The sequence below is a fragment of the Podarcis erhardii genome (assembly GCF_964252035.2).
Source record: "Podarcis erhardii genome assembly, chromosome: 5".
In the NCBI taxonomy this organism is placed as follows: domain Eukaryota; kingdom Metazoa; phylum Chordata; class Lepidosauria; order Squamata; family Lacertidae; genus Podarcis; species Podarcis erhardii.
Window position 1 is genome coordinate 35,221,503 of NC_138509.1, and position 18,701 is coordinate 35,240,203.

Here is an 18,701-nt window from a genome sequence, read left to right on the forward strand (position 1 = left end):
AGGTCCATTAATTTTAATGGGTCTACTCTGAGTAAAACTTAGTTGAAAAGCACCCAAAGTATTCTCAGGGTTCCTCCCAAGTACAAACAGGCAATACAAGGCTGAAGAATGACCCACAGAATCAATAATAAAAATTGAGCAGTGGGTAAATGTGGCATAAAATTTAACAATGGCATTCATTATCATCATAGGCCTCACCACAGGAGAGAAAGGGAAGTTCTGTTGCACAATAGGAAATCCTGACAGGACTTGTTAGAATACTGCCCTATGACTTAATCAGTACTTTCTAGTATGAAAAAGACTGTCTACAGATTTGTGGGTGCTTTGTTTGCCCCCACTACACTGTCCTTATGGTACAGTATAAGTATTTTCCCTCCCAGATTAGTATCAAGTATAACTACTGGGATCAGCTGCAACTGTACCCAATTTTGACACGTGACTTGCTGCCGTTTAGACAAACCCTTACATTCTGCAAACCTTTCGTTGGGAGATAACTTTCTATGTAGCACCTTGACCTTGTTTTATTGGCCTAAGCTGCTGTTATGCAAGTAGTGGCTTGTGCCAGTGAAGGTGAATTCAATGCTGAGCGAGTTGAGACTGCCCTGCTTCTCTGGAAACTCCAGTCCCTGTGGCTGATGCAGGACTGTGCAGATCTCTGCAGCTTCAATGAACCATAAAAGCCTATGAGTAGATTCTTCTCTTCTCCAACTTTAACGCTACATTGGTGAAATTGTGGGCTGGGATTGGGGATGAAGCAGTATATCGAATATATTTCCTATAGCTTGGCCAATCTATTCCAGCATGACAAATAGTTCTTAATACAACACTTCCTAAATGTGTCTTCGTTTTGGGGGGGTAGGGGGTGGGGGTAGAATTATCAAATAATACAAGAGCTACACTGTAGGACACCAAGCCTCTTAAGTTGTGCAGAAACTCTTAACTTTGAAATGACTTTTTAAAAAAACACTGCTGCATTTATCTGAAGGTATTCATGGTTTTTTTGCCCCCCTGCTGTCACTGAGAAATATAAGCTTACTGAGATGTTTAAAAGACCTTTGGAGATGTGGAAATGTGGGGTTATATTGGAATATTTCTTACAGTCTCTGCTAACTTTATAACATATAAAATTTTATTGCAACTTTTAATTGAAAGACATTGGAAGGTAGTTACCCATGATCCTTCAATGTGACCTCTGCAGATGTCCATCCGCATTGCTTTGGGGTGAAGTAATGACCACAGTTCTGGGATATATCAGTCATGAAGCAATGATGTGTGGTTTGAAATGTTAATTCTCCAGTCCCATAAAGCAGATTGATAGATGAGGCATAAAATGGTTCCAGATGCTGTGTTTTCCTAACTGTTCAGCTGTGCTCGCTTTCCCTATCTCTATAACCCGGAGCTATGTTATTGTAAGTAGGCCACCTGCAACTTCTGATTTACCTGCATGTGGAAGAATGCCCTTGAATGTATTTGTAAAACAGTATGTCACCACTTCATTTTATTTCTGAGTGGTTGGAAAGCTATGGCAAACTGAACTAGGTAGTAATTATAGAATTATTGCAACACACTTGCATTAATCATATTTATATATATTCTTTATTACTGTAGAAGAAAATCAAGGTGGCATAGATGTCTGTCTCCCCTCTCCGGTGTATCCTTACAACAACCCTGTGAGGTTGGTTAGGCTGAGAGACAATGGCTGGCCAAAGATCAAGCAGTGAAATTAATGGTTGAGTGGGAATTTGTACCCAGATACCCCCAGATCTGAATTTGACACTGTCTGACCACTACAATGTACCAGCTAGTTGCAAATTCATATGATATATGAATAGCAAACTCGTTCTCTGAGTGTTAATCCTTGACACCAGGTACAAGAGAGAGGTATCAGCAGACTTCTACAAGCCCCAAGATTTGCAGAAATATTCCCCCCCTTAGAAAAAAAGACCCTAAGGGGGCAGCCCCCCCTACCCCAAATATACCAATTCAGTGAGCATGCTCAGTGGCTATGAAATGCTGGTTGTCTGTTGGGTGGGTGGGGAACAGGAAAAGCAGAAGTGTGGGTGGCGGAAGGCACAGCAGATGGGTTTCCTGAGTGGTTTGTGCCCTGAACAGGAGTACTATACACAACAACTTTTGTTGCAGATCCCCTTGTTAGAGCTATATATTATGATATGAATATTATGTACAGTATGGGCACAATGCAGCCAAAGTTAAGTCCCATTTATTTAAATAGGAGATTTATAGAACGATCCTATGGGGCTTGTGAAGAGGGAGACCCATGAATGAAAACGTTTGTCCTTGGAAATCTCCCTCTTGCATGTTCAGAACTGCCCTTCACTCTTCTTGCTGTCATGCTGGCTGTAATGGCAAAAAGAGGGAATGCTGGATCCCAAAGTCCTCTCAATCCTGAGAAGGGGAAACAGGGGGCGGAAGTACCAGCTGATTTACTAATTTTCCCTCTCACTGGGACCATTGCAGGGAACATTCTGAGTGAAGGGGGCCCACGGATGCAAAGGGGAGGGGGGGAGGAAAAACACTGCCTGCTCCCAATCTATTTCAGATTTGTTACTGCATCCACCATAACTCTTTCCTCCCCATACCAGGTAGGCTTGCTTAACTCTGACCTTGTAATCACGTGACCTGTCTTTTTTTTTACTGAACATATTGGCAGAAATTTGAAGAATCAGAAGGATGGACTGTTAGTTTACTTGAGCTGCAATAAGATGGAGTTTTCTATGGAGTCCACAGTGTGAACTAGGACAAGTACTAGTTAAGCAGCTTTACTAATGAGAGTTGGACCTTGGCCAACTTTTAGTCTCCTCTTTTCCTTCTGGGATAATTTATACACTGCAATTTTGAGTCTTGTGACAGACGTGGAATATATAAAATTTAATTCTGTAATAAGCTCCCACAACCTCCCCAAACCAGAGTAGGATATGAAAATCAAAATAAATAAACCTTTATGATTTTTCCATGTTTTAAAAACTCCAAACTAGTCACATTTACCAAATTTTACGTGGAGCTGCCATTGAAAAGCATGAGGTCCAAAAGATTGCTGTCAGGTTTTTGTCTGGGGCTGTTTGGAAAGAGCACGTTACTATGCCCCTTTGTAATTTCCATTGATTTTCTGCTTGTTTGGTGGCTTAATTCAAGGTGTCTGGAAAAACACTGAATGGCCTAGGGACCATATTCTATACATTCATTCCTGAGAACTCAAGAGATCCTGCACTGGGTTCCACCATTGACTTTGTGAAAGAAGGCCATTTCATTTGCCATGTCAGGATTATGGAATACCCTTCTCAAGTAAGCCTTCCTGTTTTGTTCTGCTGTCTTGTTAAGATGTGGCTTTTATCAGGCAGACTTTTTACTGTTTTTTGGTAGAGACTGATAGATGTTGTTGGACTACCTACCATCTGACCAAGCCTACATACCACTGGTCTACATCTGCTAGACTACATCCAGAGGGCTACTCCTGGCTACTCCATATTACGCCACTAATAATGAAAACACTAGTTTAACTACAGTGGTCTTACTATTGTATGAAAATTGTCAGCCTTGCAGTTTGCAAATGGCAAGCTAATTTCTGTTTTATATAGTTTATTATGTAATTTTGCACAGTCTTTAGTCTCTTTTGTTGACATTCCCGAAAAGAGAGTTGTGTGACTCATCTTGTCGTGTTCTGTAAAGTGGGTGGGGGAAAATGATGGGGGAGCTGTTACCAAACCAAACAAAAACTGGCTTGGAGGATTCTATTTCATCCCACTTGAGAGGCAAACAGTTCATTATAAAGCTCATACAGCTTTATTATTCCCGGACATTCCACTTTTACAGGACTTTAAATTTACACTGTGCTTTGCAAACACAGATTAAGATGTGTTCTTTACCCTGAAGAGCTTGCTATATAAATAGCTGCTGCTAAAGGTGACTTGTAAGAGAAAATCCTGAGTTGATACAATTTTGCCCCTAGCAAAGTTAATTTTTTTTAAAGGCAAGTATGTGTAGTAAGTCCCTACACTGTACATCTGATTTAATGTTTGTTCTATTGTTTCATGGTTTTGCAGCTAATGTCCAGCACGGGCTGAGCTGTTGGATGATAATATATTTAAACTGAGACAAGCAGGCCTAGAAATTAAAGCCATTTGCTTTTGTTAATGTGGGTACTGAGACACATTTCAAGTGGCGAGCTATATAGCCCATTATAGGTCTCTGAAGTATTTGCTTTCTCACTGTACCTCAGTTTTCTTAACTATCAGTTAATGGTCTTCAGCTGCTGGTTTGGAACATGCTACCTAGCATGGCTTGCACTGGTGGCATTGTTCCATCATTTTTGTTTTGGGATTTAGTTTTTATATAGGGAAATAATTGGGAGGTAAAAAAGCAGCGAATACAAGTGTACATAGCAATAATTGGGTTACATATTTTGGCCTAACAGTGAAACAGTTGAAAAGGATGAAAGGTTGAAGCAAGCACTAGGAGGTTACTTAACTTTTACATCCTCACTGTAGATGTGCTGAGTTTTTGCAAAGAATGAAAAAAATGTAGCACTTATACAGATGAGCCAAGCACCTAGTATAGGCCAGTTTCATTCTATTGCAGTAATCATATACAACCATTGAGGAGGATGTGGAGTGCATTCCACCTCCTTCTGAAACCAGCTGGCTGTTTGGAGCTACGGTAGTTATAAATGATGTACCAGAACCGCCTTGCTTGAGCTGTGATGTCAACATGCAGTGTTGCTGCAAAGAAAATCAGACAGTATGGCTGTGAATAGGGGCTTCCCCTCTTCAAACACTTCAGAAATGTTTGTAGACAAAAATATGCAAATGGGACACCAGAGGCCTCATCTGTGACCAGCTTGTTCTGTTCTTGCCCCCTCCTTAGTTCCTGCCCCGTAACGATTCCTTGTTACCAAGGTGAAGCAATCTCCCCCCTCCCAATCTTTTCTACCCTCGTGCAATCTGAGGCATGCATTAAATGTGTCTCTAGAGGCTCCTAGATAGGAAATAACCTTGAAAATGCAAAACCATTTTTAATTAAAGCAGGTACAAATGATTTCAATGAATACACAATTGCACAATTCTCACAGTAAGCATCTGGAGGTAGAAAGGATGTAGGAGAACCAACACCTCCCTAGGAATAGCTGAAGTTGCCTTAGAAAAAACAAAATGCATGTGAGCATGCAATTATTTCCAAAATGCATGGTGAAGAAGTTTCACATGATATGTTCAAGGCACAGAAGTTGGAGTTGGATCTTCTCTTTGAACCTGTTATTACATGTAGCATCTACATGCAGTTCTCAAGAGCTTAAGTTCATGGGCTTTCCCAAAAAATATTCCTAGAACTCTACTTACAAGTCCAATAAAGTTGGACTGCGAGCGAACTCAAATGTTATTGTCTAAACAATTCCTTTATAGCAATGATGTTTTGACAGTAACAATGGACTTGGGGTATTAGTGCAATAATAAAGACTGGTGGACTGATACTTAGAATAGCTATGTGGGTGTCAGACATCCATAATACATGGATCCAGGAAGTGTTAGAATTTAATCAGGGCTTGGGATGTTAAACTGGGTGCCAGACCTTTTAAATCCCTGTATCGAAAAGTGCTAAAAATATAAACCAGGCAAGCTTCAGGCAATCTCCTAATGATGGGCCATTAAGAAAAGAGCAAAGGAAAAGTGATAGGCCATTAAGAGAGCAAAGGAGAGGGGGGACTCTGTGCTAGACACCAAATGAGTAGGGCCCTTCCTCCAGTTTTTAAATAGCGAAAACAACAAGGTCAGAGTTGAGAGTTGGCTGTAATATGACCCAAAGGGGAAAAAAGGTTGCTGGCTGATGAAGGCAGAGAGCGCTGTGGCTGAATGCAAGGCTGCAGCTATGGGAGAAACAAGACCCTTTTGAGGTGTTAATGCTGTGAACCCCTCCATTGCAGGCTTGGGCTGTATATATGTGTAAATAAACCACATAACATAAAGACACCACAGTCTCCACTATGTCTCATTTCCAAAAGGAAACATGCACCCCGTGTAAGCATGGAACCTGGAATGCCTGGAATCCTGCACCATTCGGGGATTGGTGTGCAGCAATATTGTTGTTGTACTAAGCAGTCTCATGGCATGGCATTCATAAATGGTGTAGCATCAACTTAAATATCTACTGTCCTAAAGGTTTCTCCTTCATTCTAAAGTGAACTATGTGAAAGTAGTTACAATGAAATAACTACTAATGTGCAAAATAAGGAAATAGATGCAATTCCACTTGTTTTGTTTAGGAAACCATTGTGCCCTCCCCCTTTTATCGGAGCCCCAAGTGGAGTGGATTCCATAAGCAAACTATTAGCTGGTAGGAAGTTGCAACCATTATTATAAATGAATAAAATACATTTCTACATCTTTTGAAGAAAGGGGAGAAATCACAATCTTCATTACATTCTGATGTGAGTTTAGTAATAAAAATGGTAGGATAGTAATCAGAGTTTAAAAATAGTGCATGTTCTCTAGAGTGTTCTGTGAACCCTTTTAGAAGCACCTGAGCCTTTTTAAAATTCAAGTTAGTTTAAAAGCTTTTTAGGGATGTTTGATGAGAGAGTTCCTGGAAGGGAAGCAGGAAAACTAAAGTGTGCATATTAATGGTTCACAGCCACAGTTTATAACAGAATAACTAAAACGAGTAAAGTCCAAGTGCTCATACTTTCTCATGATAGATACATTAAAATTCACTAAAGGCAGGAAAATTACCAAAGAACTAGCCAGGCCACCAGAGCACCAAGGCATGAGACAACCACTTAAGACAGGAACGTTGCAGAAAAGCTAATGAATTCTCCCCATCTGTCCTCACAAAGGTGAAGGACCATCAGCTGAAAAATGTTCATCAGCCTGGGGGGGGGGAGACTGTAAACTGATGCAAAGCAAAGTACTGTACAATGCTGTAAAAGACACAAGATATAGTTTGCTAAAAATTATCGGTTGGCAACTCTAAATCTGCAGCATGTGCAAGATAAGTTTCCACATAAGACCATGGAATCCTAAGGGACTGATAAATATTTTAATGTCTTCTCTAGCCCACATAATGGAGAACATTTTTTAAAGGTTGGGAAAGCAGAGGTGTGTGATCAGTTTTGCTTTTCGCTGCTGTTTGGCTTTGAGTATTACCCCACCAGTAGCCCATGTATTTCTTTATTTTTTTGACGTGCAAGCACTGAAGCATAGCTTGGGTGCCCTAACAAGAGGTGGGTGGGGCCGACTGGGCCGGTGGCCCTGGGAATTTTGAGGAGCAGGACAGCGGCGGGGTGAGGGCGGGCGTTGCGCGCGCTCATTGCAACTGCGGTTTCCTCTTCCAAGGCAATAGGTGGCGCAGCAGCCCTGGCGACCGCTGCATCCGTTTCTTGCCATGCTTCGCTGTTAAAGACCAAGCTCAGACGGAAGCCATGGAGCGAAGGGTTGCTGCTGATAGTTCGCGCTGCGTTGCAGCCACCTGGGGGCCACCGCGTTCAGGGCTGCTCTTGGCACTTCCCTGTATTCGCCCCGCTGCTTTTGATCACTACTTGCTCTTGCACGATCGCCCCGACTCGCCTGGCCTGGCTTCTCTTTTCCTGCAGCCACTTGTGACCAGGGCGACTTTGCTGTCAGTTTTTTGAGCGCCGGGTGACATCAGCAACTAGGCACGCAAAGCCACGAAAGGCAACCCTTCCCTGTTAAAAGTTTACAGGTGTCTACAGGACTGAGAAAGAACACTTTTTTATTTTTTAAAGATCCAACACCAGGCAGGAGGTTAAGAGCCACATTGCAGGGATCCAACGCTCAGCTTTGCTGAAAGGACGACGCAGCCACCCATTTCGCCCACCGCTTTCTATCGAATAATGCTGCTGAAGGAACCAGCTTTCCAAGGCCCAATCTGTTAATTTTACCAACATTAAAGCGCGCACACGCACATATCTGCAGACATTATCAGGCGATAACCGTTGCAAACTTGCACCTGCCGATTTCTACAAAAACCAAACTGCTGCAAAAAGCGCAAGAGCAGGCGAGGTCAGGCTACCCCCCCCCGTCACTTTGGCTACCATATTTGCAAACGGCCCGGACTTCAAGCGACAAGATTTGCAACGGCCAACGTCTAATATCTCCAGTCCCTGTTACTAAAGTACAAAAAACCTGACCACTTAAGAAGAGGAAAAAAAGCCCCGTCGCTGCATAGGAGCGCGGTCGAAGCTGGCAGCGGCTGTGGTTAGGAAGACAGGGAAGCGGGAAGTCCCCCCGCTCCTAGCGCTCGTCACGTGACTCCGCAGGGAATCAGCCCGTCATTGCAATGAGGCAATAGTCTATTGTATCCTTCCGCCACTCAGTACGTGTGTGTGTGCGCGCGCGCGCTCTCCCTGTTCCTCCCGCCCTCCCCCCCCCCTTTGATCGGTTATGTCTCGGCCAGACCCTTCCGTGTGAGAAGAGCCAAACCTCCTCTCGTTAAGCGCTATAAGGAACCTGGACGGCGGCGGTAGGGGGAGGGGGTTGCTACTTGGCCAGAGCGCGCAGCGAGCCCGCTGGAGCCGAGGAGGCGGTGATGTGGCGGTAGAGAACTAATTTTTTCGTACGCGGCGGCAGCAACGGCGGAAGGACCTAAGCGAGGACTGGTGCCGTAGCTCCGATTCTCTCTTTCTCTCTCTCTCTCTGAGTCTCTCCCCCCCCCTCCCACCCGCTTCTTTCTCCCTCTCTCGCTGCCGTTCCCTCTTCTCCCTTCCCCCCTCCCTGCTTCCCTTCCCTCATTCTCCTCCTCCTCCACCCCCCTCCTCTCGGAAACTGCAGCCATGATGGCAGTTTGAAGCTCAGGCGGTTGGCGCTGGGGCTCGGGAGCCACAGCCCAACGGCCGGGGAACGGTCGAACGAACTGACGGCAGTGACGCTCGTGGAAGCCGGGCGCGCGGCGGAGACGGCAGCAGCAGCAGCGGCGACGACGCGGGAGCGGCGGTGTGAGGGAGGGAGGGGGGGTGGCGCTCGCTCGCGGTGACAGAGATCTGGCGCTGAGGCGACGAGGGAGCGCGCTCGCCCCGATGGACTGAGGGAGAGGGAACTATAACGTCGGCGGCAGCAGAGAAAAGGAAAATGACACGGGGCAGCCTCCAGCCCCGCGCGCCCCTCAGGACCTGAGCTTGCTCTTTCCCTCTCCGCTTCCCTCCCTCCCTCCCTCCAGGCCCAGCCGCCTCCCCCTCCCTTTCCTTCCCCCCCTTTTCCCCGCCTGCTGCCCTCCCCCCCCCAACCACCGGAGGTGCGAGCCAAAGGAGCACCGAAACTTTCAAGCCGGCCGCCTTCCGCGGAAAAGCCTCAGCCTGCTCGCCTGCCCGCCCGCCCGCCCGCCCGGCCCCGGTTCACGCGGGGTGCGGTGCTCGGCGGGGGGCGCGGAGAGAAGGAAGCCAGCCGGGGGCCCAGAGCCCCGCCGCGGCCGCGGAGCTGCTGTCACCGTTTGTGCTGGAGCGCCGCCGTTCGAGCGAGAGGGAAAGGGAGCGCGGCGGCGGCGGCGGCGGTTCCTCTTTCTCGCCCAGCAGCAGCAGCAGCGCTAAGGAGACTCGGGGCCCCATTTCTCCCCCGCCGCCGCCGCGCTCAAGGTATAGCCTGCCTGAGCTGAGGGGAGCCGCGCCAGTGGCGGGAGCTGCAGCAGCGGCAGGAGGACTTTCCTTGCAGCAGCCGCAGCCGCCGCCGCCTTCTGGCCAGGGCCCTTGTGCCGCTGCGGGGCCTTCGCCTGAATTGCCGCCGCAACCACCAGCAGCAGCGGGCCCTGTCCGCGGTGCCGCCGTCCTCGCAGCGCCCGAAGAAGGAGCAGCAGCAGCAGCAGCAGCAGCAGCAGCAGCAGCATCGCTTTCCAGCCGCCGCCGCGGCCGCCCTCTTCATCACCGGCGGCGGGGAGAGGTGGGGGAACAGCCTCCTCCGCCGAGGCTCCGAGCCATCTGCGCCCTGCAGCCGCCGCCGTGCCTATCCGCGCTGTTCCTGAGCGGCTCCCGGCTCCCAGACATGACCGCCATCATCAAAGAGATCGTCAGCAGGAACAAAAGGCGATACCAGGAGGATGGCTTCGATTTAGACCTGACCTGTATCCCAAATTTTGTGCAGGCCTGGCCTGGCTGGGCCGGGGACGCTTTTCATTTTTTCTTCTTCCTTAGGGGAGGTGGAACCCATATGTCTTAAATTCCCCCCACCCTCCCTGTACTCCCCACCCCCACCCTCAGTCAAAGGGAGACCTGTGTCCCCCTGTCCCTCATCGCTTTCTCTCTCCCCCTTAGGTAATTCTTTCAAAAAAGCTGCTGTGATTCCCCCCTCGCCTCGCCTCCCCTCCCCCCCTCGCTGATTTGCAGCAGCTAGAATCTGGCAGGCTCAGGCCTAGGCCTGGCACTAAAAGGTAGAGATGAAATTCAAGTGGAAAGCAGTAGTGCACATACAGCTGTTGCATCAGAATTATGCAGCGATTATCTAGCATGTTTCTTTCAGTGTCTTTTGTATAATGCGATACATGGTGTAGTGCAATCTAGGATTGCAGCTTCGTCTGTTTAAGACTTTACCAGTTACAGTGACAAAGATCTGGTTGGTTAGTTTGTAATGCCTTTTGTCTTCTGGAAAATGCTCCTTTTTGGAGTATAGAAAATGCACACTGAGTCAATTTACAGTACTTAGTGTTGTTCCTTTTCTTGCCTGTAGAATGAGTAGATTGAGGGTTGTTCATAAGTTGCAATTTTTGTGTTTTATCATAGCTATTAAAATAAAACTCCTAAATGATAATGCCACATAGATTAATGCATATTTATATGTTTTAAGCAAAGAGTATTAGTGGTCATTTGGAATAAAATTATTGCGTGGCATTATTTAACATGCATTTAATGTGGGGTGTTACATCCTACTTAAAAGTACCTAATAAGCTTCAGACTATTACTGCAGTAACTATTTTCTGTTAAAGTGTTGGTGTGGTTGATGTACCCATGGTTGATGGCAGCATCACTTTAAATACATAGGGATGAGAAGACAATTTTCTTTTAACAGTCCTAAAATACTGCATTGATAATATGACCCCAAAGCAGTTAGAACTGGGAAGTTGGTTCTTAACAAAACTTTCATCCAATAGTTTATGTTGCATCTGCAAATGCCTACATTGTTTAACATTGTGAATTCTTTTACCTCCCCCAATAGAAACAGCATGTTATAGGGAAGTGATTCTGTGTTAAATTGTAGCCTAGTAAATTTGAGAAACAATGAAAGTGGGAACACTTTTTCAGTACAGTATACCAGCATTAGGCTAATATCTCTTTAGAAGGAATACTGATGAGATAGGTGGTTTTATGGGGCGGGAGGCTGTTAAATTTGTAAAGATTTTGTATTGAGAGGCTCTGTGGTCATACTCTATATTTCTCTAATTGGAATCTCAAGTGTTCAGAACTGCTTACCAAACAGTTTGTTACATCTGCTTAACCCTTTGGTGGTTTTTCTAATCTTTTGAATGTTAGGTATTCTTAATTGGTGAAAGATACATATTCTTATAATAAAATACTCGTTTAAGCAACAAAACTTAAATTTTTTTTTTATTAGCTCAAATTACATTCCATCTTTCAATTAGTTTACCACATTTGCAGTACTTGGGTATGTTTCCTCAGAAGTATGACTATGTTCAGTGGGCTTACTGCCAGGTAAATATGTATAGTATATTTGTGCTGCTGATATTGTAGCAAGCAATTCACACTGCACGAAAGTGATAACTTAATTATATCACTGATTATTTTAAATATATGAATAATAGAGCTGCTTTTACATTGTAAGATTTTTGATCATAGAGCAAGAAAATTCAAATTATCTTGCCACTGGTGTTTCTGCTAACAGCATTAAAAAATATTAAAAAATGAAAACTAGTTAGTTCTTATTCCAATACATAATTGAAAGACAGCTCTTTTAACTCACTGTTGGACAGTGTGTGTGAAGTTGTAGCACGGAGAATCCAAAGGTTATATATTTGATACTGGAACAGTAAAGTGTCACCAGTGTATTGGAGAATCCTCCAGCCATTTAATAAGTTGAAATCTCTTCACACATCACAAGGTTAAAATGAATCTCTTAGGCCAGGCACAGGCAGAAGTTAGATCAGAATCTACTGACAGATATTCTTGCTCTACTGCAATAATCCAAAGATCTGAGTCTCAAATTGTTTAACAATAAGAACAACAAAGTGCCCCCCTCCCCAAATAAGTTGCTGACATAAGCAAACCTTTGGGTAACCAAGAATAGATTTTTGTAGGAAGTAACTGAACTCATTTTTGGTTCTTTTGATCAGTAGCTGCTCAGAGACATCCTTTTCTTTAATTCTAAGTGAATGTCTTTTGTACCTGGCTTTAGTTGTTGGGTCTTGGAGTTAAGGTAAAAAATAAGTAGATTCTGCAAACCTGAGGTCTGCTCACCACTGTCTTAGGCTGCAATATTAGCAACATTTCTTGGAGCTTGAGGTTGCAAACTTATCCCTGGGAATAAGCTTCGCTGAACACAGATTGCTTCCAAGGAAATATGTATAGTGTTATGTTGCATGTCCCATTGAACTTAGATGGGCTTATTTCTGAGAAAACATACCTATGGCTGTGCTGTTAGACAAACAAAAATAATCCAAACCATTTATTAAGCCAATAGATTTTAAATTAAATCAACTCATATATAGAAATAACCTATTGGTAAGCATAGAAATATTGTACAAGGCATGTCTTAGTCATATATACAAAAAGCAATAAATGAAAATACCTATTTCAGAATTACTCCTCTGGAATCAATTATGGTACCTAAGGATTGTAGTTGTGCTGTGGCATGGGTATTTCTTCCTCAGATGTAGCCTGGAAATATTTCACTTCTTCCATTTGTAGAAAATTGTACTTCCTACTTAACTTGATGAGACAAGTAATTATATGTCCTGTTCGCTAATATGAAAGACAGTGTACATGATCAAACAGAAGTTAGTTGCAGCTAATTGCAATCCTGTTCATACTTGGTTGAGCTTGTTTAAACTTGGGGAGACTTTACTTTTGAGTATACATGCTTAGAATTACGTATTGTAAATCCTCTTCCATTGCTTTCAGTGGAATGTAATACCTAATGTAATGGGGCTTACTCCCAGGTAAGTGGGCTTGGGAGACTTCAGTCCAAAACTCATGTACCTGTGAATAAGTCTCATTGAATTAAATAGAGCTTACTTCAGAGTACATATGATTAAGGCAGTGCTGTAGTTTGGATTTTGTAAATTTAGTTACCGGTACCTAGCTTTAATGAAAACAGAACGGGATGTCTTGATTTCTCAGACATAACTTCGTATATTTTAAATTCTGTTTCTGTAGTATATCTGTCTTTTCATCCTTTCTTTTTAGGAGGGGCATTGTTATCAAAATCTAAATTGCTGTGCACTTAAAATACCCGATAAACGGAGTAATAGTGGATATTTTCATGGAAGTAAGATCTTCTGTGTTCAATGCAGTTTACATGTTCATGTGTTTAGGACTGCAGCCTAATATAGGTAGAATTTCTAATCTGAAAGATTGCATGCTTTTTAAAAATTAGCTGTTACTCTGTATATGAGTACAATGTAAGTCATAGTATGTGAATAAGAGTGGATATTTGATCCTGAAAGAGGTAGTAGAATTTACCTTAATTTCCTTAAGATTTACATTTTATTTGCAAAAGGTGTAATTATTCTATTTTGCCAATTTGAAAGTCATTAAAATAGATAGTTAATAGATTCTCTTATTGTGTGTACGTCTGAGATCATATAGTTTTGGTACATAGTGGTAAATTTAAATACCTGATTGATTCTTGTTGTAGTTCCTTTGATTTTTCCTCATTTCTTTCAAGTGATGTGGAATGGCATCCCCTTCAGCTGGAATTACTTAACTTGTGTTTTAGAAAGTTGTATATAGAATGTGCAGATTTGTAAAGTTATACAAGTTAAACATGAAGTTAACAATTAACAAGTGTTACTGTGTACACAGTTTAAGTCTCAACTTTTGGTCCTCTTTTCGTCAGTAATAGTTGTAGTACAAGCAGTACCTATATGATCTGTGTTTTAGTAGAAACTTTGAAATGGTGAGTAACTTATACATTAATTTGCACTGAAAATGGCATTGTTTTTTTTCCTGATTATGACTTTGTGAGTGTGTATAAGATAGGCCATTGCTCTGCCTAGATTAATATTACTTGTTTGGACTGGCAGTGGCACTCCATGACCTCAGGAAGGTGTTTCTCAGCCTTACTGTTGAATACACCTTTTAATTGGAGTTCTAGGTTTTGAACTTTGGGCCTTTATGAATGCAAAATGTGTTATATTCTGATGCTTGTGCATCCGTCTTTATAAACTCACTTCAAACTGCTTTTTAAAGTATCTCCTCCCATATTGAGGATAGATTAATCAGAGGCTTTATTTTAGACGTAGGAGACACAATGCATTTTTACAGCAATATTTTAAATCTCTTTAGATTCTGAACTGTGTTACAAATTACACATTTAATATCTGTAATTTACAAGTCAATCTGTGCACTCATAAGCATCTTCAGCATCTGTCAAGTAGCATGGAAAACACCACTTTCTGTCCTTTCTGGTGGGTAAGGAGTACACTTCCCATGTCCCACTGAAAATAATTTTTTAGCATCTACAGTTTATTTTCACTAATTCTGACACAAAACCACTATTTCAGAGTAATGATGCATATAATGGATACCTATAAATATCATGGTTTTTAGATATTGCATAGAAGTGCTTTAAAGCTGAGTCTTCCCCAGGATTTCCCTATACCCATATTCCTAAGAGTTTAGGAATAAAATAAACATTTTAGTTTGCAAATGTCCAGATTATGGTGTGCAGAAGGTAGAATGGCTTACTCTGTCAGTAGCGTCCCTTGTTAACACAAGTGTTTCAAAGATGGAAAATTTGTAGAAATTCAGGGTGTTAACTGCACATTTTCATTTGCTGTCTTGGGTCTCAAATAATGTTTTACCTGCTTTGAGGTGAGCCAAGTACCACACAAAGTAGATGGTAGTCTGCAATGGAGTGTACCTTGTCAGTTGGATTATATAACACAAACACATCATCTCTAGTAATAATCTTTTTCATCCTTTTTTAATTTAGTGAATATAATGCAGGCTTCTGGGAGACTGCTTCTCTATCTGGACTTCTTTCTGCCTCTGGGAATGCTCAGTGGCTTACTGTAGTTTTCCAGAGAGATGGAACTCCCTTCACTTTGTCTCTGTTTTTTCAGCATAGGTTCAACAGGTAGTTACTCCCCCCACCCCCAGTAGCAAAGCTTTCCATTTGAATGGACTGTTGGTCATGCAGTCTTGATAGGTGCATTTTGAGTGGTTGAGTGGTTGATTCTCAGGTTTTTTTAGCCTTTAGAGACAGATCCTGCTTTTTGTCTTGAGAGTTTAGTTTCTCTCTGCATCATGGTTTAGCCGGTTGCATCCTACCACAAAAGGCAAAATCAAAATGGCAACACTGCTGCTGTGCAGCTATGAACTGCCTTTTGGCTATATTTGGCTAGCTGATTCAATAGGATTTTGTTTAACTTCAATAAGATTGTTTAACTTTTGTATTTGTGAAGATCATGAAATATTATTCTTAGTATGTCAATTTTATCTTGCTTAAAGAGTTCAAAATATTGTAAATCAACCTATAAGTGTTGGTATTGTGGATTTAGGTTGGACCAGCCTAAAATGTAATTCCTGTGTAAAACGGATCCAGAAATAACCTGCCTTTTTATTGGACTGGCTAAATTGAATGCATGTTTCTGTGAATACTTGGCTATACTTTAGCAGTATAGAGTAGTATATAATCTGAGATAGATTAGGCTGAGAGAAAGACTTGCCCAAGGTCACCTAGTGACTTTTTTGAGTGAGAGATCTGAAGCTATGTCTTCTCTCCTGTAAGTCAGATATCCTTGCCACTAACTATACCACAATGACTTTTGTGATTGTAGTATGTCTTTTCTGACAGATAGGGTGCTATACAATCTGTTCCAGAATGAAAGGCAGGGTTTGAATGGAAGCAGTGTTTGGAAGACCTTTCCACTTTTGATGCTTATTTCCATGTATGCACTTGCGCTTTCTTATGACAGGTACTTAAAATAGAAGACACAAGATTGCAGCATGGAGTGCTCCCATTCAGGGTGTCAGCCAACCACCATGCTCTTTCTAGCCTACCGCTAGGATTTGTATTTCCCCCCTGCAACAGTCAGTCTGCACTCTATAGCTGCTGAGCATGCTCAGTCATTGTCCTGATTTTTGAGTACCCCCACCTTAGGGATTTCCTAATTTGCTTTTACTTCTACACAACTTGGTTTCCCCCCAAGCCTGTTGATGCATCTCTCTGGAGTTTGTATGATCCTGTTTTTGCTATGTAAGGATATTCACTTTGAGAACTGGATTCATTCTGTGTTTATTTGTGCGCACAGAGATAAACGCATACATATATGTCTTAAAACAAAATGCTTCAGATTGTAGATTTTTAGCGGCTCCATTTGTAAGATATATCTAACTTAAAATACAGTGTTTCTCTCTCTCTCTCTCTCTCTCTCTCTCTCTCTCTCTCTCTCTCCCCCTCTCTCCCTCTCTCCCTCTCCCCGTGTGTGTGTGTGTGTGTGTATCAAGCAAGTATGTGATGTACATGAACAATATTGGTTCTGTAGATGAAGTTTCATCCAGAAGGGGTACACTGGTAAAGGCATTAGTTTTGTGGTGCCAAAGAAAATGGGGTGGGGAAGAAGAGTTCTGAATAGCAGAACCTTCCCATTTCTCCAGTGGTTGGGCAAACAAGGCTAAATAATGTTTCTAATCTGTACACTTCCTCTCAGAAAGGATGCGTCGTTTTCATAAAGTTCGATACTATGTACAATGTGCATTTACTCTTGGCAGCAAAGAAACCAGAAATAATTCTATTGTAAATCTGATATTTATCTCCATTTCCCACTAGTTCCTGAAAACTGCTGAATGCCTTTCCTATGGGCTTTGTACTTAGCAACACTAGTTAGTGCAAATTAAGCACAGTTTCTCTTAATATTATGTGACTTGGCCCCCACTAACATGGTTCTTGCAGAAGAATGTCATGTATTCTTCTAACTGTAAGCTAACATAGCTTACAGAAGCATTGTGTCCCTTGGTATTCCTGCAGTGTATGTGTCCTTTGCTCACATTTTTTGTTGTATATTGTTACTAATACCTAAAAAGCAGTGGGGTTAAATACTTTAAAAAGGTAGTTTCAGTGCTATTTGAACAAAATTATTTAGTTTGTCAGCAGCTGCACTTTGGAACTCGCTGCCTATTGAGATAAAGCAGGTACCTTCACCATACTCTTTGGCACCTGCTAATAGCATTCCTGTTTAGACAAGGTTACTAAAATACTTAGAAAGTTGAGATAATTTTAATCTGTTTTATTACTTTAACTTTTGTAGATTTTAATGTAGGGTTGTAATTTTTTATTTTATTTTACAGTTTTGTTTTCTGTAAAGTGCTTTGAGATTTTTTACAATCATACAGTGTATAAATTTTTATGGAATAAATAAGTAAGTAAAATAAATAAATTGATTCCTTTGGTGCAATGAATACAGTCATCCCATGCCATATATTGGTATGTGAAAGCTGTTACTCATTTTTTATGCTTCTAATCCTCCTGGATTTTTATGAATTTGGTAAAGTTCATATTACCCAATATAACAAGTTTCACGTAAAATGGGAATTTTATTCTTCTGCCATAGAAAAACCATTATGGGGGGGCCTCCTCCCTGGACAGGCTTTTTTGATGGGTAGATAGTAAATGTTTTTTCTGCTATGAAATAAATTAAGTCGGGTCATAAATGTTCTGAAAGTTGCGCCAGATGTTCATTGGGAAAAGAGCAGTATTATAGTTTAAGACCATATATTTGACATCCTCAGTGGATTGTATTTTTTTGGATTAAAAAAAATGCGTCTGTACCTATCTCAAGAACAATGATAGAATACAGTAATATTTTAATGCAGAAAAGTTTCCTTGTGGTAGTGCATATTTTTAGGGAAAGTAGCGATGACTCTGAAAAAAATATGCAAAAGGAATAATGAGTTATAAAATAGTTCTGGTTTGGCTTAAAAAGTGTATTTTTCCTGGCAGGGATTTTTTTTTTTGCGTGTGTGTGTTATGCAGATATATATGAGTTTTCAGTGGTTAATAACATCATACTGCTGCTTTGGTAAATATTCTAATGGTACAGTTCAGTAGCTTTAAGAAGACTTGATTGAAAATTCAGAGAAATGCCATTTTTACAGTAAGAATCCATTACTACTTTGCTGTTTGTTTTAACAGGCCATTTGTGTGTTTCCCAACTAAATGAAAATGAGTCCTTAGTCTCTAGCAAATTTAAAATCCTTACATTGATAGGGGACAGTAGAATAAAAACACCTAAAAGGGTGTTTTATTATGTCTTATTCACATGATGTATGCATAGAACTTTCCAACTGAGTGATTTTCAAAACAAGTAATGCCCAGACCTTTTTCCTCCCAGAAGTTGGTGTTTACATGCATGCACTAATGTACTGGAATTTGATCTTTAAGGTTTTTAAGAACTTAATTGAAATCTATACATGCACACTTGGGTATAAATATCAATGAACTCAGTGAGGTTTACTGCCAAGTAAGTCTGCCATAAGATGTATTAGTTCAGTTAGAAAGTGGTGGTTCCTAACTAGT

At 41.9% G+C, this 18,701-nt stretch overlaps 1 protein-coding gene and 1 long non-coding RNA gene across 2 annotated transcripts in view; one reads left to right on the top strand and one right to left on the bottom strand.

Annotated features, from left to right (window-relative positions):
• The first annotated feature begins 9,252 nt into the window (after positions 1-9,252).
• Positions 9,253-18,701, top strand: part of PTEN (phosphatase and tensin homolog) — a 52,140-nt gene continuing 42,691 nt past the window's right edge. Inside the window, exon 1 of the mRNA XM_081861876.1 lies at positions 9,253-10,074. Coding sequence (XP_081718002.1) covers positions 9,996-10,074 — 79 coding nt within the window. The 5' untranslated portion in view covers positions 9,253-9,995. The remainder of the gene's footprint in view (positions 10,075-18,701) is intronic.
• On the bottom strand, positions 12,720-16,559 carry LOC309341996. Its single transcript, XR_014156645.1, has 2 exons — positions 13,798-16,559; positions 12,720-12,922 (listed from the first exon to the last, which is right to left on the bottom strand). It is a non-coding gene; the product is annotated as an uncharacterized lncRNA (long non-coding RNA).